Below are 22968 nucleotides of genomic sequence, written 5' to 3'. Positions count from 1 at the left end.
TGTGAATTAACCAATGTTAAAAAACAACATTATTTAACTGTTGTTAATTTACATCATTAATAATTATATTCCATTTAATGTTGATCAAAATTAATTCCAAAATGTGTTAATATATTATAAAATTTTAAAGTTTTATCTTTTGAACATGACTATTTTTCTAATATTAAAAATATTTTGTTCATTGTTAGTTCATTGTAAGTTCATACTATCAATGAAGAATTAACATGCTGTAAAAAATACATTTTTCATTGTTAGTTCATGTTAATTAATGCATTCCCTACTGTTAACAAATGAGACTTAATTATAAAGTGTTATCAAAACCTTTAATGCTTTATAAGCATTTTTTAAGGATTTTATTGAGAAGTTTAAACAGACCCTCTCTCTCTCTCTCTCTCTCTCCCTCCACACTCACTGAACTCACACAGTCAGTCACCCACCGCAAACATTAGAAGCACAGTGACAGGAGAACTCTGATAAGTTTTAAAATGTTCCTTTCGCCATAGTGTATTGTAAATTCATGAATTAATCACATATCCTCAGACTGTCTTGTTCTGTGTATGTAATTTTTTATGAAGTGTTTGGAAGCTGCTCTTGAAAGAAAAAAAAAAAAAAAAGTGTTCTTTTTTACTGTAACTTTAATAAATTGCCATTAAATCACCGTTCAAGATATCCTAAATCGGTCCGCAATGTAGCATCTTCAGTATCTTGGAATCATGTGAAAAAATGTTTGGTGTGAATTTTTGGTTTCTGCTTGGGAGGAGTATGAATTTGTTTACAGCCCGTTTAAAAAAAAAAAAAACACATAAAAAAAAAAATAGCCGATTTCCTGTTGGTCGTAGCTAATGACTGTAAATTAGAAAGTTGTCCGGATTAATAAGAACAATTTATGTACCGAGTTTGGTGTTTGTAGCTATCATTATATATATAATCATTAATAATTATATACCATTTAATGTTGATCAATATTAATTCCAAAATGTGTTTATATATTATTACATTTTAAAGTTAATCTTTTGAACATGATTATTTTTCTAACATTAAAAAGATTAATAAATGCTTTAAAAAAAATTGTTCTTTGTTAGTTCATACTATCATGGAAGAATTAACATGCTGTAAAAATATATTTTTCATTGTTAGTTCACGTTAATTAATGCATTTCCTAATGTTAAGAATTGAGACCTTATTATAAAGTGTTATCAAAATCTTTAATGATTTATAAGCATTTTTTAAAGATTTTAAAAAACAGACCCTCCCTCTCTCTTTCTCTCTCTCACCCACTGCCTAAATCCACACAGTCACTCACACAGTCACTCACAGCCCACCCCACCCCCACCCCTCACTCAGCTGCAGGCTGACAGGACCTCTCACTCAGAAGCATTATATCAACTCTCTGATAGTTTTTAAATTTTCTCCTAAGCATAGTGTATTGTAAATTCATGAAATTAATCACATATCCTCAGACTGTATTGTTCTGTGTATGTAATTTTTTATGAAGTGTTTGGAAGCTGCTCTTAAAAGATAAAAAAAAAAATATATATCTTTTTTACTGTAACTTTAATAAATTGCCATTAAATCATCGTTCAAGATATCCTAAATCCGTCCGCAATTTAGCATCTTCAGTATTTTGGCATCATGATAAAAAATGTTTGGTGTGATTTCCGTGTTTTTGCTTGGAGGAGTATTAATTTGTTTACAGCCCGTTTTTAAAAAAAACCCACATTAAAATACATATAGCCGACTTCCTGTTGGTCGTAGCTAATGACTGTAAATTAGAAAGTTGTCCGGATTAATAAGAACAATTTATGTACCGAGTTTGGTGTCTGTAGCTAAAACTAACCCCCCCATTTTTGACAAAAGGTGGCGCTATAGAGTGCCTCTTCCACGCCCGTTTATGAGCTTTTTCCAGTGTCTAACTATCATTAATACTGATATGTGTGTTGAGTTTCATGACATTCTAAACATGTTATCTGCCTCAAAATCACCAGAAACGAATTTTCAACTTTGACACGTTGCCATGGTAACATAATTTTAGATATCAATATTCCCTTCACAGTTTTACATCGGCCGTGTTTTGACATTATTCTGGTGAAGTTTGAAGCAAATCGAGTAAAAATAAGATGCTGAATTCAAAGCATTTTGAAAACGACACACTTCCTGCAGCCAGTTGGTGGCGCTATAACTTTCAGTCATAATAGTCACATCTATCCGATCGGCATCACACAACGAACAAATCAATGAAGTTTGATCTACATCATACAATGTATGTGGACGTTATTAGGCATTTCCTGTGTCTCATTTTTCGCCATAACTTCATCGCCTCGCCACGGGCAAACCGTTCGACATATCAAAAATATCTTCGCAATTTAGCGTCCCCAATGTCTTGAGATCATGTTCACCGAGTTTGGTGGCAATCGTATGGAAATCCTCAGAGGAGTATATCAAATTCCAGAGCATGCGCTTTTTAAACAGCCCTGAATAGCCGACTTCCTGTTGGGCGGAGCCTAAGACATTCAGCGTGAAAGTTGTTCGGCTCAATGAGTTCTATATGTGTACCGAGTTTCATATGAATACGTGCAAGTATGTGTGAGCTATACATCAAGCTTTCTGACAATTTCCCAGGGGGCGCCGTAGAGCCCCTGTGCCACGCCCGGGTCCCAGCCTCAGCGGTGTCCTAATGGCCGCAGGTTCCAATGTGCGTGCCAATTTTCAAGAGTTTTCGGGCACGTTAAGGCCCCCAAAAGTACCCGGATAGTCGAAATAAAAAATAATAAAAAAAAAAAAAATAATAATCCTTAGAAGAACAATAGGCCCCTGCGCCTTAGTGGCTTGGGCCCTAATAATCCTTAGAAGAACAATAGGGCCCTGCGCCTTACTGGCTTGGGCCCTAATAATAATCCTTAGAAGAACAATAGGGCCCTGCGCCTTACTGGCTTGGGCCCTAAAAATATAAATGGGACTGATATAAAAAGGGCTATATAAAAGAAAAGTATTTAAGGGTAGATCAGACTATGCTTTTTGTTTCAGTGAATATTTGACAGGGTTGATTTATTATATACAAGTTTATTATATACTCTGGATAAGGGATATATGGGATAGGTTTTAAAATTGCAATTTTTAAAAAACAGTATTTTCAACATCATTAATCCAGTCTTCAGTGTCACATGATCCTTCAGAAATCATTCTAATTTGCTGCTCAGGAAACATGAAAAGAGGAATCATGTGCAAACTGCAATAGTTTTTTTAAAAGGATTCCTAAATAAAAATATCAACATTTCTTTACAATATATTTTTTTGTCAACATTATAAATGTCTCTACTGTCACTTTTGATCAACCTAATGCATTCTTGCTGAATAAAAATATTAATGTCTTTCAAGAAAAAAAGTCCTTCTGAACAGTAGTAGTAAATCTTTGTCAATGTTCCCTTGTGACAACTAGCACCAGACTCTTTTATATATGCTTTTTTCACATGCTATCAAGAGGTTTCATAGGGTGAGTTTCATCAGTAGATGCTATTTCACACTGAAGGCCTATGAAAGCTTTATCCTTATTAACTAACATTTTCGTCATCGTCAGAATAAATTGTTTGTGTAATCCATAATGAATCAAATTCACAGCAACTGCAAAAGTACGCCTGTGACTGGCAAATGAAAGGGAAATCTTTGCTAGAACAACAAAAAATGTGACTACAATACCCAGTGAAACCCTTTATGAATTAGTCATGTAAAAAACATGTTTGTTAGTGTTCAAATTAGCAGCATTAAGAATTCATGCTTGAGAAACCAGTTCAAAGCTCGCTGAGAAAATCTAAAAGTAGCCCAAACATTCCCCCCTCTCTGTGTGTGTCTTTATTTCCCTCGTTTCTCGTTCTCTCTCTGGTGATGAGTTTGAAAGGCTGTTGATTCTCCTCTTTCTGCTCTCTCCACTAGAATGGCAGCTGTGAAATAGTCAATAGAGATGAGTGAGTCTGGAGTGACAATATCAGAAGTCTGTACCTCTCGCACAAATACACACACATACACACACACGCTCTGCGGCGCCCCATCGGTGTCCTGCCCTGTGGAGAAACAACACACTGCTGCAAATTGGAATTTGTTTTCCGCGTGGCAGGAGCACGCGGCTCGCGAAACACGCAGCTCGTCGCCGAAAGAACAAAACACTGATTTGTTTTTCTGTTGATTTTCATTTTCTTCCCTCTGAACTGACAAGCAGGAAGGGGGCAAGATGAAATTGGAGAGAGCAGGAGAAACATGCGTCGGACACTGCGCTGAAGTTTGAGAAGTTGTTCTCTTTAGAGGGTAGAGTGAAGGAGACTGCGTCGGTGCATAGGATTCGATACGCTGTTTTAAATTACGGGTCGATCGTGATGTGTAACTCCAAACCTACCTGGTCAGCGTCCGCTTGTGTGAAGGTCAGAGCTCAGATCGGAGAGAAAGACCTGCTTTACCCCTTTGTCCACTATGGTGTTTAGTTGATGATGTTATATCTAAACCATCATGGCTGATCATTTGTTTTTCTTTATTCTATCTGGTTTTGCTCTAATACACTACCATTCACAAGTTTGGGTTCCGTAAGACATTAATACTTTTATTCAATAAGGACACATTAAATTGATCAAAAGTGGCAGTAAATACATTTATAATGTTAAAAGATTTCTATTAAAAATAAATGCTGTTCTTTTGAATTTTCTATTCATCAACAAAAAATCCAGCTTTACACAAAAAAAATATTACGCAGCACAACTGTATCAAATCAGCATACTAGAATGATTTCTGAAGGATCGTGTGACACTGAAGACTGGAGGAATGATGCTGAAAATTCAGCTTTGCATCACAGGAATAAATTACATTTGACAATATATTCCAATAGAAAACTGTTATTTTAAATTGAAATAATATTTCACAATATTACAGTTTTGTTACTTTTCAAAAAAATGCAGCGAGCATAAGAGATTTTCAAAACATTTAAAAAATCTTACTGATCTCTAATTTTGAGTGGTAATGTATTTCATTCTGTTAACTATTACTTTACATTTTAGCAATCATCATTTTTCTGTATATACAAAAGTTTGCGAACTCTGCAACGTGTACATACTGTATAGCACAAGTTCTAGTTTGTGATTCCATGTTATGATTAATTAATATTTTGCTTCACCTCATCTTTGGTAAAATCACTGCAACCCACGGTTTCAACTGGCTTGTTGCTTTAATAGAAATCCCAGGAGACTCAAAAGGAGTCTGTTTGCACTTGGTTCACTAGTATAAAAAAAATGTATCATATGCCATATTCATTTAAGGCAATTTAATGACCTTTATCACTGATTCAATTTTAAAAACCTTTGGGATTTCAGCTCTATGCATGTACAAGCCGAATTCCAGAAATGTTGGGACTTTTTGTTTTTATTTGAATAAAATGAAAACTAAAAGACTTTCAAATCACATGGACCAATATTTTATTCACAACAGAACATAGAGAAAATAACAAATTTTACACTTTTATCCACTAAATGAGCTCATTTCAAAATTGAAGCCTGCTACAGGTCTAAAAAAAGCTGGCATGGAGGCATCTCATCATCTACATTGCAGAAACTGGAGAAATCTCTGTGCGTAAGGGACAAGGCTGAAGACCTTTGTTGGATGCCTGTGGTCTTCGGGCCCTCAGACGACACTGCATCACTCATTGGCATGTTTCTGTCATTGATGTTACTAAATGGGCCCAGGAATACTTCCAGAAACCACTATTGGGTAACACAATCCGCCATGCCATCTGCAGATGCCAACTAAAGCTCTATCATGCAAAAAGGAAGCCATATGTGAACATGTCCAGAAGCGCCGCAGTGTCCTGTGGGCCAAGGCTCGTTTCAAAGTGGAAAACTGTTCTGTGGTCAGACGAGTCCAAATTTGACATTCTTGTTGGAAATCACGGACGCCGTGTCCGAATAAAGAGGAGGGAGACCTTCAATATATATCAGGCAAGAATGGGACCAACTTCCATCACCAAAACTCCAGAAACTCGATGCCCAGATGTCTTCCACGACTGAGGTGAGACCCTTGAGCAAGGCACCGAACCCCTCAACTGCTCCCCGGGCGCCGCATTGATGGCTGCCCGCTGCTCCAGGTGTACCTGGATGGGTTAAATGCAGAGAACGTCCCTTTCCCCCTTCCCCTTTAAAAAAAAAAAATATTTGGGGAAGTCGTGGCCTAATGGTTAGAGAGTCGGACTCGTAATCGAAAGGTTGCGGGTTCGAGTCCCCGGCCGGCAGGGATTGTAGGTGGGGGGAGTGAATGTGCAGCGCTCTCTCCACCCTCAATACCACGACTGAGGTGCCCTTGAGCAAGGCACCGAACCCCCAATTGCTCCCCGGGCGCCGCAGCATGGCTGCCCACTGCTCCGGGTGTGTGTTCACGGTGTGTGTGTGTGTGTGTGTGTGTGTGTGTGCATTTGTTCACTACTCACTGCTGTGTGTGTGCACTTGGATGGGTTAAACGCAGAGCACCAATTTCGAGTATGGGTCACCATACTTGACAATACGTCACGACGACGACGACTCTTCAAACTCTTTTGAAAAGAAAAGGAGATGCTACACCATGGTAAACATGCTCCCGTCCCAACTATTTTGAGACCTGTAGCAAGCATCAAATTTGAAATGAGCTCATTTTGTGCATAAAATTGTACAATTTCTCAGTTTAAACATTTGTTATGTTATCTATGTTCAATTGTGAATAAAATATTGTCTCATGTGATTTGAAATTCTTTTAGTTTTAATTTTATTCAAATAATAAAAAAAAAAACGTCCCAACATTTCCGGAATTATGGTTGTATATTAGAACTCAGCCTGGAAAAGATAAAAACAAATACTGTACTTTTGTTAATGCATCAGTGTTTTGTGTTTAATTATATGTTTATGTATTGCATAATTCATATAGATGTACAGGCACCATCTGTACAGATCATTCAAGAGGAAACAACTGATGTAACTCAATCCCATCACACTCACGCTCAAATGAAGCTTTAATTGGATAATTGTATGGCTGAGATTAAAAGAGCTGTAGAAGATCGGGAAGAGAGAGAGATTGTCAATTATTCAGAGAAAAAAGACAAACCTGGTGGAACATTTTTCTCTCTCAAACTGTTTTTTCCCCCTTTTTTAACATTTTCATATTTTCCTCTTATCCGAATCCCACTACAGTGGCATATGATGACCTGTCAGTTTGAATGCTTTAGGAGCATCAAAATAAAGTTTGAGGCATCACGCTGAAGCCCCGTTCACACAGGTAAATAAGATGTCATTCTGATTTGGCAAGGAATTCATTTTCTTGCTACCTAAAAATGTATATTTGGGAGGGGAAAGTGTTATGTTAATATAAACTGCATCAGTACATAAAGCATCATATCGTGAATAAGATGAACTATACAGACTCGCTCAGAATAGTAAGATTTTCTGGTCTGGTTTAGTCTGGATTGATTGATTGATTGATTTAAATTATTATATCCCAGTATGTGGGAATAGACAAAAGGAAGATTGACACCACTCATAGTAAAACTAAATTTGTCTTGCTGATATTTGATTATAGTATCTTATAAGATCATGCAGTTTCCCATTGATCCCACTGATAGAAACTGCCATTCACTGTGGCTCACGTCACCTGGCAAAATGTCATTTTGACCTTATTTTCATGATAATTTAGCATGTATCCACATAATTTTTGGCCTTAATACAAAAAAAAAACAAACAAACAAACAAGCAAACAAAAACCTTTTTCGTTTATAATAAATAGTATTTATACATATCATTACCATACACACACACACACACACACACACACACACAATTAAGCCAATCAATCAATCAATCAATATAATGTCATTAATTCACTGGATTATACCCCAAACATATGATGTAAAAACATATACATAAAGATCACTATGCGTGTGTGTGGATGAGCAGATACTTGTCTTCTGTACTCAAACACAGATTGGAGAGTTATAGAGTTTATTTAGCTTCATATTTGAAGTAGTTAATAATCTGCATTTAGTCAGACAAGGATGTTCTTGTGATATTTTGTCTGTAGTTGGTTGAAGGTTGGAGAGATAATTTTTTCTGCTATCGTTATGCCATGGATGTCCAGGATTAGATTTTCCCCATGTGGGTCAAACACACACACACACACACAGACACACACACACACATACACACAGAACAGGTGGCGTCCGGTAGATTGATTTTTGTATCGTAATTCTGATGTTGTATTGAAGTTTATTCGACCTGTTAAAGACGCTACAGTCCATCGTTCTCCCTCACGCCAGTCATGCTCTGACTTCTGCTGTATGAACAAACACAGTGTCTCGTGTGCGTGCGTATCGAGCGCTGCTCACGACTGTATCTGACAAGATGTGACATATGGTTGATGTTAAGGAAAATTGTGATTCGTTTTCTGAACGTCAGCCATAAATCTCAGCTTTATAATCACATATATATCACTATATGGTTATTCATACCGAAATTTCATTGAAAAGATAATTTTATATACTGAATAACCATATGTTTTTTATATAATTTTTTGGGGGTATAATCCAGTGAATTAAATACTTTATAAATGGAATATGATGTACTTCATCTCATTTGACTGCTTTTTAATTTTTTATTGGGAATGGATGGATGGCTTTATAAGCAAATGATCAGATTATTCATATCAAATTAATGAAAAGTCTGAGTTCACATTATATAACACTTGATTTACAGTAATACAGATTAGTGCAACCATCTATCTGTCCGTCCGTCCGTCCATCTATCCATGTATCTATCTATCTAGCTTGGGTTTTCATTGGATCAAAAGCTTTATTTGCCTCAACAATCTTAATTTCTTAATTTTATTGTTTAATATATTTAATTAATGATTTATTTAGGCTAAATAGAGCATGCCAATCACTCGTATGTCTTTCCTTTACTGGCTAATGCGTTGCTGTGATGTAATGTAATGTACCTAGATTCAGTCATATTTAGGTTTATTGGTAAGACTGCTCAGAAACAACCCCATTTAAATGAATCCTCGTTATCTGTTGACAGTTTTTGTCCATTAATTCAAACTGCCTCCCCTCAGTTAATTATAGTTTCCCTGACTGGCACTTTTGTAAGTTTATTTTACAGTGTGTTTTCTCTGAAGTGCTTTTGTAATCTCTGTAGGCTCTCTTTGTTCATATCTAGAGGGTTTGAACGCAAATGGTTTGTTTGTAGCTCAGATTACGGGGGTGAGTTTCTGGCGCCAGATATATGTTAATTAATGCAGTGTGGGTTAATGTGCACCGCTTAACGTGCTAGTGCTTTAGGGGTCATTGTCTCCCTGTTAGGATGAGTCTAATGAAGGGTTGGTTAAGCGTTGGTTAGCTGTATTAATGTATCTCTGCCTCAGCCTCTTTGAACCATTAGCTGGCAGTAATTGTCTGGGCTTAATTGTACAAACCTGGTCCCCACGGCAATAGAGACGGCGGATGTCCAATCTCTCTGTACTTGTTGCTCTGGTGATTCGCTCTCCTTCACACACACACACACACACACACACACACACTGGATGCTTCACTGGTCACTCACACATATTTCCTTCCTTCAGTCCATTTGTGTGTGAGGGAGAAAGAGCGAGGATGTTGAAAATAACATACTGCTCTTACTATTTCTTGCAGTATATTATGTAGACTGTCTATAGTATGTGGATTAATGTATGCACATAAAACAGGAATGACCTACTGTATTTGACGGGATGTGCTTTAAACTACAAATCATGCCGCATCCCATAATGCAATGCACTCGACATGCATTAAAGGAACACTCCACATTTTTTTGGAAATAGGCTCATTTTACAACTCCCCTGGAGTTAAACAGTTGAGATTTACCGTTTTTGAATCCATTCAGCCAATTATTTGCTGCCATACCGTGGGTCAGGCGTAGTGATATTACGCAGCGCCTGAAAGTAGTCCCCAGCTATATCATAACTAGTTACCTAGCTGGGGACTACTTTCAGGCGCTGAGTAATATCACTGCGCCTGCTGCACTCACGGTACGGCAGCAAAGTTCCTTGATTATTACGCCAAAATGAGAGTATAGTTCCTAGCCATATTGGTCTAGAAAATCACAACTTTTTATTTTCGGTCGGTTTTAGTATATGATGTAACTACAGAAGAGTCAAGCTTTAAATAGGAAGATTATCGAAACTGTTTGGTCATTTTTGATGACCAAATGCTAATGGTCTAATCCGATTCAATGATCTATGCTAAGCTAAGCTAAAAGTGCTATCGCCAGATCCAGAGATCAGCTGAATGGATTCAAAAACGGTAAAACTCAACTGTTTAACTCTAGGGGAGTGGTAAAATGAGCCTATTTCCAAAAAAAGTGGAGTGTTCCTTTAAGATGAATGAACCTGAAGAAATATGGGGATTCTTACACTGCAAAAAAAACTGTTCTTGACAAGTATTTTGTCTAGTTAAAATATATAATTATGCTTTAAACAAGATGAATTTACTTGAGAAGCAACAGTGCGTAGGATATTAAGGCTTGTTTGTAGACAATATATCTTTATCAATATAATATTTGTGTTTTGTCTTAATGCATTGGAAGATTTCTTCTCCTTATTTAAGTATAAAAATGTTAAAGCAAGAAAAATAAAGACAAAATACAATTATTTTCAATATACAGAGTTGGAAAGAAGAACTAATATATTATACAGTGTTGCATCTGAAGTAAATAGATATTTTATTGAAAACAGAGTCAAATGAAATTCATAAAAAAAGTAAATTTTATGCAGTTTAACACTTTTATTGATTGAAGCAGTTGAACAAAAATGTTAAGAAATTTTGCTACTTACTGCTTACTACATCCTATTTGACTCATTATATTTGATCAGACCAGTAAAAGTTTTACATTTTTGCGCAAAAATAAATAATTTTATTGTTGCATCTTACATATTTTCTTTTTTTTGCAAAGTAGGAGGCATTATAAAATGTGTACTTTTACAGTATTTAGTATTTAGCTAGTATCCAATATGAACATGTCAATATCATATCAGTATCAATGCTCTTGCCATGTTAGAGTTGTGGTGCTCATATGATGTGGGTTTGAGTCTAGTTACGTCCTCATCTCATTTATTTTCTCTGCTCAATCACTTTCTTTTCCCTCCAGAATAATGCTTTTTATCTAGGTATAACCAGTGGGTCTGTCTGATCCGGTGAGAAATAATGCCCACTGCCCTTTATACGACATGGATCTCCGCCATATGCATATGCAAGAGCACAACTGTGACTTTTCAATAGCAAAGCAGATTTGAAAGCATGCCGTATGCATAGCAGAGAGTGGCTGAGGGGAGATGTGTCTGATATTGATCAGTCTGTGTCTCGCTACACACACCTTCTGTCCCTTACCATCAATACACGGCGCTAATACACCATCAGGTGTAATGAGGATGAATGGGCTGCATGTGTGTGATGTACACACTCATTTCCCATTGGGAGAGGAAATTTGCCTGTTAAAGGGATACACCACCCAAAGTTACATTTCTGTCATCATTTCCATTCCAGATTCAGGGGCAGTCGTGGTCTAATGGAGGTGAGGTGAGACCCTTGAGCAAGGTGCCGAACCCCCAACTGCTCCCCGGGCGCCGCAGCATTGGCTGCCCACTTCTCTGAGTGTGTGTTCACAGTGTGTGTGTTTGTTCATTTCTCACTTCTGTGTGTGTGCACTTGGATGGGTTAAATGCAGAGCATCTCTTTTTAATTCAGCATATTTAAACTGGTGAGCCATGTTTGATATTTGGTGTCAAGTGGAATTTTTTTTTTTTTTTTTTTTCAGTTGGCTTGACAGTTTTAGTTATTTTAAACTGCACTTTAATTAAAAAGAGTAAAAACATAATTGCAAAAATATTCTGTATTCCATAAAAAAAAAAAAAAACACATTCAGTTTAGTAAATAAATACAAAGGAGAAACTCACCGAAAAATTTACATATAGGCTGATGCAACATTTTCTGACTTTGATAAATGGGAAAAAACACAAACACGCACGCACACACACGCACACACACACACACACACACACACACACATTTACTTAGCTATCTAAATGGGGACATTCCATAGGCGTAATGGTTTAATACAGTACAAACTGTATGTACTATTGCCCTACACCAACCCTACACCTAAACTTAGCCCTCTGCATTTTTACAATTTCAAAAAAACTTTGTTTAGTTTATTTTTAAACCCGTTTTACAAATGAGGACGTCCCCAAAGGGAGATTTTTTTGGAGATTTTGTCAGGTTTAACTTACTTTTGGGTACAAATTTGTCCCCAAAATATGGTTAAGTAGGTACACACACACAAATCTATTGGGAAAAAAAAAAAAAATGATATCAGTAGGCTTATTGCCATGCAGTTACGATTTATTTAACAGCACTAATTAAGACAGGCATCATTAAATCAGACAGGATAAATGGCTTTAATTATGTTATTGTCGTGTCTAACATTGCTGAGTACTAATTACTTTTCATCTGTTGTCACGGCAGCACGGCTCCGATAGCCTTGTTAATCTTCCACCCTTTTGCGTTACTACTTTTTTTTTTTTCCGGTGGTGAAGCCATCAGTGATTGATGCATGTGATTGGCGCATGTGACACTGAAGTGGATGAACAGTCCTGAAAGTGACATCCTTCAAAAGAGACAGAGAATGCTTTCCGAGGAAAGAAGGTTTTGCCGTGTTTGTTACGCCTAAATCCTTTAATAGAATCTTTCTAGGATAAACTCAGTGACTGATATACGAAAACCACAGGCGCTGAAAAGTTCATGCTGCCTTCTTTGTTTTCTGAGTTATGTCTTTGAAATAATCAGTACTTATTACTTTTGGAAGGAGAATCCAAAAAAGAGCACATTGTTATTTTATCATTCTGTCTGGAAGAAAGTTGTTTTTATTGAATTGATACAGTAAGTTGAAGGAAGGTTGACAGGTTAGCAGCATCAAGTTTTTTTGAAGTACTAAGTAGAAAGTAACAAGGTATTCCTGAGTACAGCAATATATTCTGCTTTGTTCTATCTGTGAAATAATCTGTACTTATTTCTTATGGACAGGTATAGATTTGAATCAAACATTTTACACATTTTCGACTTGTTTTCTGTGCTTCCAGCCATTCACTGAGACCGCTGTGCCATTTTTTGAATTAATTTTTTACATGCCGCTCTATTATTGTCGTTTAAGGCTGGAAACCCACTGCTTCTTTTTTAAAACCAATAATCAAAAGCAGCTGGAGGATGAAGTGTGAAATTTAATTATTTATCTGATTCCGATATAATTAATTAGACACGAAGAATCGTGTTCTTTGAAGGGAAAAATTTCTCAGAAGCTAACAGAAAAAAAAGCTCAGATAGCACTGTGACTTACCAGACACATCTCTACTATTTTTATTCTGTTTTTGAGATGCAATGCTATCGAATGAGGAATTGTGAGCTCTGGGGTCAAAAGGTCGTGTTGGATCTAGATGTGAGGTGGGACTGCAAGGGCGTCAGCTTGCACAGTTTTAGATAGAATCACCCTTACGCTGCACATAAAATCAAAACAAAGTGTGGTTTGGTTGCTTAAATAATGTGAACAACTTGGAATTAAAAGTATTTCTTTATGGAGTTGTTTTAAGACCATTTGCCTTCAATACAGCTTCCAACCATCTTAGAATAGATTTCTACAATTTAGAATGTTGTCAATAAAACATCTGCCAGTTTCTTCTGGAGGAGAGAATCAGTTTCTCATTCTTCTCTCTAAAAGTGGTTTGATAATATTAAAGTCAGGTGATTTGTCTGGCCAGGGCAGGTGTTGAAGTTGATCTTGGTGCTCCAGCTGTCTAGGTTTTATGATCATGACTCCATCTTTTTTACATTTTAGCCCTGGTGCCTGTGATGAAATTTTTAGCAGTTGGAGCTCTTTCATGGATGTTGGCTTTGTGAAGCTCTCTGTGGTCGGTTTTTGTGGAAACTGGCGCTTCAAGGTGAATATTGAAGTTTGCTGTTGATTTGCAGCAGTAGTTCTGTGTTGTTTTGAACACAGTCCCTCTTAAGCAAGCTCCTGATTGGTTAACGCGGCACGAATATTCGCCAAAGTTCAGATTTTTCAACTTGCGCGATTCACGGATTACGCATGTCAAACGCCCGAAACGCTCAATTCGTGCCGCCTCATTCACGCGAATCGCGCCGCAGGATGTCTATTCGCGTCTTTGCATGTAAATCACTCGCGCTGAACGCTTCATTCACGTCTGGTGTGAACGCACCATTAGTGTTCAATGATCCCCATCGTTCATTATTAGCTTTCACCCACTTTTCTTCTTAGCCGATGAACTCTTGCCACGCTTTGTTTACACTGACATAAGACTGATGTTGTTCTTAAAACAATAAACGGTTGGGCAAAAATCTAAATTCACAGTTGATGAAGAAACTAAACAGTTGATGGTAGACATCGACATTCATAGCATTTTTTTTTCCATAAAATCAGTGGCAACTGTCAGCTCTGTGGTCACTAACATTCTTCTAAATATATTTTTTCTGTATTCCACAGTAGAAATAAATTTTAAATGACTTAAATGATGGCAGAATAAAATTTTTTGGAAGAACTTATCTCTTTAAGCATACATATAGTCATACTCATTAATAGGCTTCTATGATTTGTCCTTTTTTGAAATCTGACAAGTCACCCATTTCCCCCGAGCGCTTGTACTAACCACTGCTGAACACAGCGTATACTACAATGAAAGACAAACTAGAGAATATAGACAATGAAAATATAATCACGTTTGTTTTTGCACTAAAACCTTGTGTTAACTCCTGTAATAATGGGTGTTCACATTATTTCGTCCAATCCCTGTATGTTAAAGATGCTTTTCAGTATTGAAGCAAATAAATGGCTCTGTCTGCCATCTTGGTTGTAGTTTTCCCACTGATCTTGTGCATTCGCCACAAAACCTTAATGCGATGCTGTTTGGAAACAAAACAAGATCTTAGAAGGCAACATATTTCACTTTCTATCTTATCCTAAGTTAATTTCTGACCCTTCATTTCTTTTAACTGAAATTTCCTCTATCCATTTCTCTCTCTGATGAGTTTGTGGAGCACAGAAGTGCAGTGGTTTGTAAAAGCGGTGTAAACTCTGTAAAACACATCAGTCCCATTATCGAGAGACAACAGTGGACTGATGCTGTACCGTCCCCCTCGTACCGTTCCGGGAAATTGAAGCGATAAATTCTCCCTTCCTCAGACTCTCTCTTTCTCCATCTCTGTTTCACTCCCTGTGATCTCTCTGTTATTTGTAGAACAAATACGATTGTTGTATGTGGCTGAGAGCTTGTAGAGCTGTTGGCACTACAGAAACCCAGATCCCCTCCAGTTTGATGCTGGAGTCCATCAGGATCACAAGAGCTTAGTGAAGAGATCAGACTGGTTTTGGGTCAGGTTGTGCTTTCTATCTTTTTTAAATGATTTATTTAAACTCTAATACCAATAGAAACACCCCCCCCCCCCCCCCCCCAACATTTCTTTATGGCTATGTATTTTTTATATAATTTTGATTTTGGAGTGAAATATGGCCCAGAAATGTTCTCGACAGGTTACGTGAGATTCACCCTGTGAGAAAATCTCTTATTTTTGGGATGATCCTGGATCGTACTGCTTGTGGGACATACAATTTAAACCACCCTTGGATGATTGAATGTAGGTCGGAGTCATATTATATTAGCATCTCTTCCTCTCTAAAGGGTTAGTATATTTTAATCTCTGGTTGTATGAAAGAATAATTATAAGTCAAAATGCTTTTTGATGACCCAGACTGCACTGTGAGGAATCATCTTCTTATTCTGTATTTTTCTTAGAAATCTAAGTATCTTTAAAATGTTCTGTTTGGAGAAAAACACTTTCAAAATGGTTTTCTATAAAAACAAAACTTTATTATTGTACCCAGTTTGGCTTCTAAATCTTGATTTAAGGATGTTTTGATATTTTTACTTTACAACAAGCCAAAAATATTGATTAATATGACTATAGTAATGTTCCCTATCAGTCAGTCACGTTCGACGTAACGTCAGTGTGACTGACTAATGGGAACTCGCTCGAGAGCCCAATCATCTTCGAGTGTTAACAAAACAAGCCAATGACAGTTGGCGTGCGTGTTTCGCCACGCGCACCCCGCCCCGCAGTGCGGGTATAAAAGGAGAGCGCGTGCAAACGCACATCAGCTTTTCGCTTCGGAGCCGAGCCTTGCTGCGAATCTCCGAGAGTGTACAAGACAGCTTGACGAGTGTTGGTGTTACGGCACGTCAGCGGAGGTTGCGATCGAGTGCTGCTGCTTCATCTCGGCGTGCTGCAGCTCTCATTCTGCGGTCGAGCTGCGACCTCTCCTGGGCGCTTCAACACTTTTTCTAAAAGAGAATTTCTTTCAAAAAAAGAGCAAATTCTGAAAGAGCTCCACGAGCGACGGGCGTCTTTTTAAAGATGGCTTCCCGCTCGTGTGTTTCTGGAGTGGCCGTTTCCTGGCTTCATCTGATGGTCACGATCGCTGTGTCTCGTGCTTGGGCTTTCAGCACGCTGAGGCAGCGCTCGTGGATGACTCATGTTCTCTGTGTGGGAACATGACCATCGCGATGCTGCGCTCCAGATACCTCCTCGTCAAGCGGGGGGGTATCCCCCTTGCCATGCCCCGTTCTAGTTCCTCCGGTTCTCGGAGGGCTACTTCGGCTCATGGTCAGGGTGACTTGAGGATCACAGTGAGAGCTTCCCCGTCGAGTGCGTCTCCGCGGGCCTCTCACTCCTCTAGCGCATCGCACCGTCTGGGGTTTCCGGACGAGTTTGTGGAGTCCTCGGACAGGGCGGGGCCCAGCACCCTCGACGGTGGGGCGGCCCAAGGGTATGTGGAGATCCACCCAGTTGAGCGCGCCATTGCAATGCAGCTCTGCCCGCAGGGCGCTGCCGCCTGGAGGGGTAATCCACGCCTTCCGTCCAGGGCCTGTAAGTTCTCGTCCGCTCTGACGGCCAAGGCTTACAGTGCTGCTGGACAGGCCGCTTCCGCCCTGCACGCCATGGCCCTCCTGCAAGTCCACCAGGCCAAGGCGTTAAAGCAGTTGCACGAGGGTGGTGCTGACCCAGCCGGATTGCAGGAACTGCGCACAGCGACGGACCTTGCCCTACGGGCGACGAAAGCCCCACCGCCGGCTGCAGCTCCTTCGTCTGCTCGTCGCCGAGGGCGCCCTCCTGCGGCCTCCGCTCCAGCTCGGCCCCAGCAGCAGCCTTCACAACGGCCGCAGCGTGGAGCTGGCCGCAGGAAAGCGGCGCAGCCCGTCTCTGCCCCTGCCAAATCTGTGGACCCCGTGGTCGGATCTTGCTTTTCTTCGGGCAGGAGTTCCCCTAGTGCAAGTATCCAGGCACATTGTTGTCTCAACAGATGCCTCTGCCATGGGCTGGGGAGCCATGTGCAACGGGCGTGCAGCTGCAGGGCTCTGGACAGGGTCCCGGTTGCAGTGGCATGTCAATTGCCTCGAGTTGCTAGCAGTATGGCTTGCGCTGCGCCGCTTCAAAGGGCTGCTACACGACAAGCATGTACTGGTCCGTACGGACAACACTGCGACCGGTGCGTACATCAACCACCAGGGTGGTCTACGCTCCCGTCGCCTGTCGCAACTCGCTCGCCATCTTCTCCTTTGGAGTCAGAAGCATCTGAGGTCGCTTCGCGCCGTTCATATCCCTGGCGAGCTCAATCGTGCAGCCGACGAGCTCTCACGTCAGCCCGCCCTTCCGGGAGAATGGCGACTCCACCCCGAGGTAGTCCAGCTGATTTGGAGACACTTCGGGGACGCTCAGGTAGACCTGTTTGCCTCCCCGGACACGTCCCACTGCCAGATGTTTTACTCCCTGTCCGAGGGTACCCTCGGCACGGACGCGCTGGCACACAGCTGGCCTCGGGGCCTACGCAAATATGCGTTTCCCCCAGTGAGCCTTCTCGCGCAGACCCTGTGCAAAGTCAGGGAGGACGAGGAGCAGGTCCTCTTGGTGGCGCCGTACTGGCCCAGTCGGACTTGGTTCCCAGAACTCATGCTCCTCGCGACAGCCCCTCCTTGGCAAATTCCTCTGAGGAGGGATCTCCTTTCTCAGAGAGGGGGCACCCTCTGACACCCGCGTCCAGACTTGTGGAATCTCCACGTATGGTCCTTGGACGGGACGCGGAGGTTCTAGGTGGGCTACCTCCATCGGTAGTAAACACAATCACTTCAGCTAGAGCCCCGTCTACAAGACACGCTTACAGGCTGAAGTGGAACCTGTTCGTCGATTGGTGTTCTTCCCGCCGGGAAGACCCCCGGGGATGCCCGATCGCGGTCGTGCTTTCTTTCCTGCAAGATGGGTTGGAGCGAAGGCTGTCTCCCTCCACCCTCAAAGTGTATGTCGCCGCTATTGCCGCACATCACGATGCAGTAGACGGTAAGTCTGTAGGGAAGCACGACTTGGTCGTCAGGTTCCTCAGAGGGGCGAGGAGGTTAAATCCTCCGCGCCCTCATCTGGTACCCTCTCGGGATCTCTCCTTGGTCCTGTTGGCCTTGAGGGAGGAGCCCTTTGAGCCTCTGCAGTTAGTAGAGCTTAAGTTTCTGTCGTTGAAGACAGTGCTCCTCACTGCATTGGCCTCGGTCAAGAGGGTAGGGGACCTGCAGGCATTTTCGGTCGACGATTCGTGCCTAGAATTCGGGCCGGATGACTCTCACGTTGTCCTGAGACCCCGGCCTGGTTATGTGCCCAAAGTTCCCACCACACCCTTCAGGGATCAGGTGGTGAACTTGCAAGCGCTGCCCCGGGAGGAGGCAGACCCAGCCATTGCTCTGCTTTGTCCCGTCCGCGCTTTGCGCACTTACGTGGACCGCACGCAGAGCTTCAGGACCTCAGACCAGCTCTTCGTCTGCTTCGGGGGACAGCAGAAGGGGAAGGCTGTCTCCAAACAAAGACTTGCCCACTGGATAGTCGAGGCTATAGTCTTGGCCTATCAGGCCCGGCGCTTACCGTGCCCCCTCGGTGTGAGAGCACACTCTACAAGAGCCATTGCTTCCTCTTGGGCGTTGGCGCGGGGCGCCTCGATAGCAGACATTTGTAGAGCTGCCGGCTGGGCGGCACCTAACACGTTTGCGAGATTTTATAATCTCCGTGTAGAGCCCGTGTCCTCCCGTGTACTTGGCTCAGACGGCCAGTAGCACTGGGACACTGCTCGGTGTCAATCCCGCTTGCTGCGCCATTCCCCTCTACGGACCGGATACGTGCGCTTTGTTGCTTCTCAGTTCAGTTCCCCATGGCGAACCCTGTTGAAGTTCCTCCCGCACCCTCGGCAGTCAGGCGTGGCGGAACGCCAGACGCCAGGTCCAGCACTCGTGTGTTTGCCCAAGGTCAGCCCTTGTGCTGGGCTAGGTGCCCGTGTGTAGTGATTCCCCTTCGGGTGGTCCCACATGTGTATTCTTCCACGGTACGGTTCCCCTCACGGTGAGCCCGTGTCTTTCCCTGGCAGAGACCTTCTGCCGTCTCTGCTGTGTTGTTATCTCACCCCAGGCTGGCTGAGTCTACCTCAGAGACTTCCATATGTAGTACTGCCCTTGGTCAGTCCATATGTGTAATTGCCACGTGGTACCTCCTTACGCAGGATGTGGCTTCCGTAGCGTTCCCCTACTTGTGGTACGCTTTCCCAGTGTTATCCATACCCACTGTACGGAACAGCAGTGGCTGTCATCCCTGCCTAAGCCTTGTCCTATCTTCCACCCCAACTGGTGTGGGGGGACTTGCCGGCTTCCGCAGGGCACTGGAGGGGATCAGCAATAGTGGCGTTTTCCAAGGGATCCCATTAGTCAGTCACACTGACGTTACGTCGAGCGTGACTGACTGATAGGGAACGTCTCGGTTACGTATGTAACCCTCGTTCCCTGAAGGAGGGAACGGAGACGTAACGTCCCGTCGCCATAGTTGCTGTACCACCGCTGTACGGCCGGGGCACACAGTCTCGGCTCCTCAGCGAAAAACTGATGTGCGTTTGCACGCGCTCTCCTTTTATACCCGCACTGCGGGGCGGGGTGCGCGTGGCGAAACACGCACGCCAACTGTCATTGGCTTGTTTTGTTAACACTCGAAGATGATTGGGCTCTCGAGCGAGTTCCCATTAGTCAGTCACACTGACGTTACGTCTCCGTTCCCTCCTTCAGGGAACGAGGGTTACATACGTAACCGAGACGTTTCAAGTCATTTCATGATAATTTGTTTAACTGAAGATATTTTTAATCACTTCTGATGCTCTTTTATAAAATATTCAACTTTTTGGATCAGTTTTAATTGGGCTCAGACACTGAATTTTTTCTTGGCATTATATGTGGGGTGTTTTACAAAATATTGCCAATGACAATTAATTTGTAGGTAGATGAAAAGTACATTGCCAGGTTTTCTGCTCTCTATTTTTATCTAATGAGTTTATGATGCTTAGCAGCAGTCTGGTCTTGTTCAGGTACAGTATGACAGTTGTAGACTGCAGGGATAATGAACACAGATGGAATTGATGCCATTCAGACAGACTGCGGTGTGTTGTGTGACACGAAAGAGGGGCTGATGTAGGGTATGCCGGTTCGAATCTGGCCTGCGTCATGTCCTCATGTCATTTCCATTTTTCTCCCTACTTAATGACATAAAACCGTTTAAGATATTCAAATCAATGTGTTTTTGTGTCAGTGTTCAAAGCACTTTGTGTATTGTACAGTATAGTATATTACATTTTGTTTCTTTGCAAAAGCCATACATGAAAAACTCAAAAGTAAACAAGATGATTTATTCATTGACAGTCACCCTGCTGAGTAGATTGCATCAAGTCTAATGCATTTACTTATTTTCTTTAACAATACATAAACATACACAAAACAGATACTGAGTCATTTTGTTTTTGATTATTAGATGAACAGTATGTGCACTGTAGGTCTAAGATCCTGTGAAATTCATTTCTGGCTTAATGATCATGTGTTCAGTCATGTAGAGAGGAAAATGCAACATCTGCGGTCCCGTTCTTCAAATATCTCTATTTTGTGAAAGAAAAGAAACTTAAGATGCGGCTGTGTTTATACAGCAAAGCCTATCTGCTTATTGAGAGCAGCAGCAGCCTGCTTGGTTTCTTTTAGTAACAATATGCTTCATATTGTTATTTTTAGTTCCATACATTATTTTATTACAAGGCCTGGTTTCACAGACAGGGCTTAGACTGAACCAGGATTAGGCCATTGTTCAATTAGGACATTTAAGTATTTTTTATAAACATGCAGAAAAAACTTTACTGGGGTGCATGTTGAGACAAAACAAAGGCACTGATATATTTTAAGATCAGTCAGTGCAAGTTTGTTTAACTTGAAACAGCTAAGACTTACATTTTAGTCTCCGACTAGGCTTAAGTCTTGTCTGTGAAACTGGGGGAAAGTAACTTAAGTTAACAAAGAATAATTGCAATGTTTAGCCTGTTTAGCCACTTGTTCGCCAGGTCTATGTCTTCTTAAAATATTACATATTAAAGGTTTTCAGATAGGAGTTTAGTACTCTCAGTTGAACACATCTGACCATATTTAAATCCATTCTACAGCATTCTGCACAATTGTCCCACAATCAGCATAAAAATGCGGAATAAAGACAGTAGATTCATAGGTGTAGGAAAAAATGTACTACCTAGTGGTATTTATTTATTTATTTTCATTTTTACTTACTGCTGCAGATTTCATGAAACCTGTCAAAAACATGTCTATGTCCAAAATCAAACACCATATTTAAAAAAATTATGAAAAAACTGACACACGTTTTTTTTTTTTTTTTTGCATTGTAGCATTATTTTTTATAAAACAATAATGCATATTTTCAACCCAAACTCTTATTGTAAATTCTCTTTAAAAACTAACTGAATGAATGAATGAATATAGTTATTACTAAATTTGAGCAATGTTTACTTTATTCTAATATATATATATTTTTTTGGTTTAGGGGTGAGATTTGACAATGACATGTTTTTGTGATCTGTGGTAATGAGCTAAAGTTAAAGGAAATGCCTAAGTTTTGAAGTTAAATGATCAGCAGTTGCTGAGGCCAAATCAGCTGACAGGACACTTTGGCTTTAAAAGAGGGAATCGGTGAAGAAGATACTATAAAGTGTCTGCCATGGGACTTGAGTTATGTGTCATACTAAGAATAGCTGTTAGTTCTTTACCCAGAAGCAGTGAAGAGGTGATTTCTCATGAAATGTTATTCTTGATCGATGGTAGTATTGACCCTCTTGTCGAAACACTTTTAGTTTTAAAGTGTTCACATGTTGAAGCAAGACCACCTGCACTTCCCTTGTTCTGCTCTATTCTGTAAATGCAAGGCTCATTCATCTAGACATAAACAGGAAACCCACCAACTTTAAATGATGCACACTTTTGTTTACTCATTCCCAGCACCCCCTGCTCTAAAGCTGTCTGTGAATGAAACGTACGTGGTGGACCCAGGCCAAGACGTCATGCTGTCGTGTGAGGTAACGGCAGGCTTCCCCACACCTACAGTCAGCTGGTCACGGTACCCTGGATCCCTTCCTCAGCGGTCCATGATCCGAGGCGGGTCCCTCACTCTCCGGTCCGTCACTCCCACTGATGCCGGCGTCTACAACTGCACAGCTGTCAACAATGTGGGAAATCCTGCAAGAAGAACTGTCAACCTCATTGTGAGAAGTAAGTGTGCTTGCTTTTACACATGTTTGGACAAGTTGTGAAGGATGGATGGATGGACAGATGAACAGATGGATAGATAGATGGATAGACAAAAGTGGGTGGGTGGCCGGATGGATGGATGAACGGACGGACAGACAGACAGGCAGATGGATTGATAGATGGATAGACATACAAATAGACGTGAAGGTTTATGGATGGTTGGCTCGATGCACTGCAACTTCA

At 41.0% G+C, this 22968-nt stretch overlaps 1 protein-coding gene across 1 annotated transcript in view; it reads left to right on the top strand.

The window, feature by feature from the left end:
- The window catches only part of LOC306884602 (MAM domain-containing glycosylphosphatidylinositol anchor protein 1-like), a gene marked incomplete at both ends in the record, with an annotated part of 214579 nt that overhangs the window by 123002 nt on the left and 68609 nt on the right, over positions 1-22968 (top strand). The window contains one exon of the mRNA XM_079440601.1: positions 22477-22746. Within this exon, the coding sequence (XP_079296727.1) occupies positions 22477-22746 (270 nt within the window). The remainder of the gene's footprint in view (positions 1-22476; positions 22747-22968) is intronic.

Source organism: Barbus barbus, assembly GCF_936440315.1.
Source record: "Barbus barbus genome assembly, chromosome: 18".
Lineage (NCBI taxonomy): Eukaryota > Metazoa > Chordata > Actinopteri > Cypriniformes > Cyprinidae > Barbus > Barbus barbus.
This window is presented reverse-complemented; position numbering and strand designations above follow the sequence as displayed.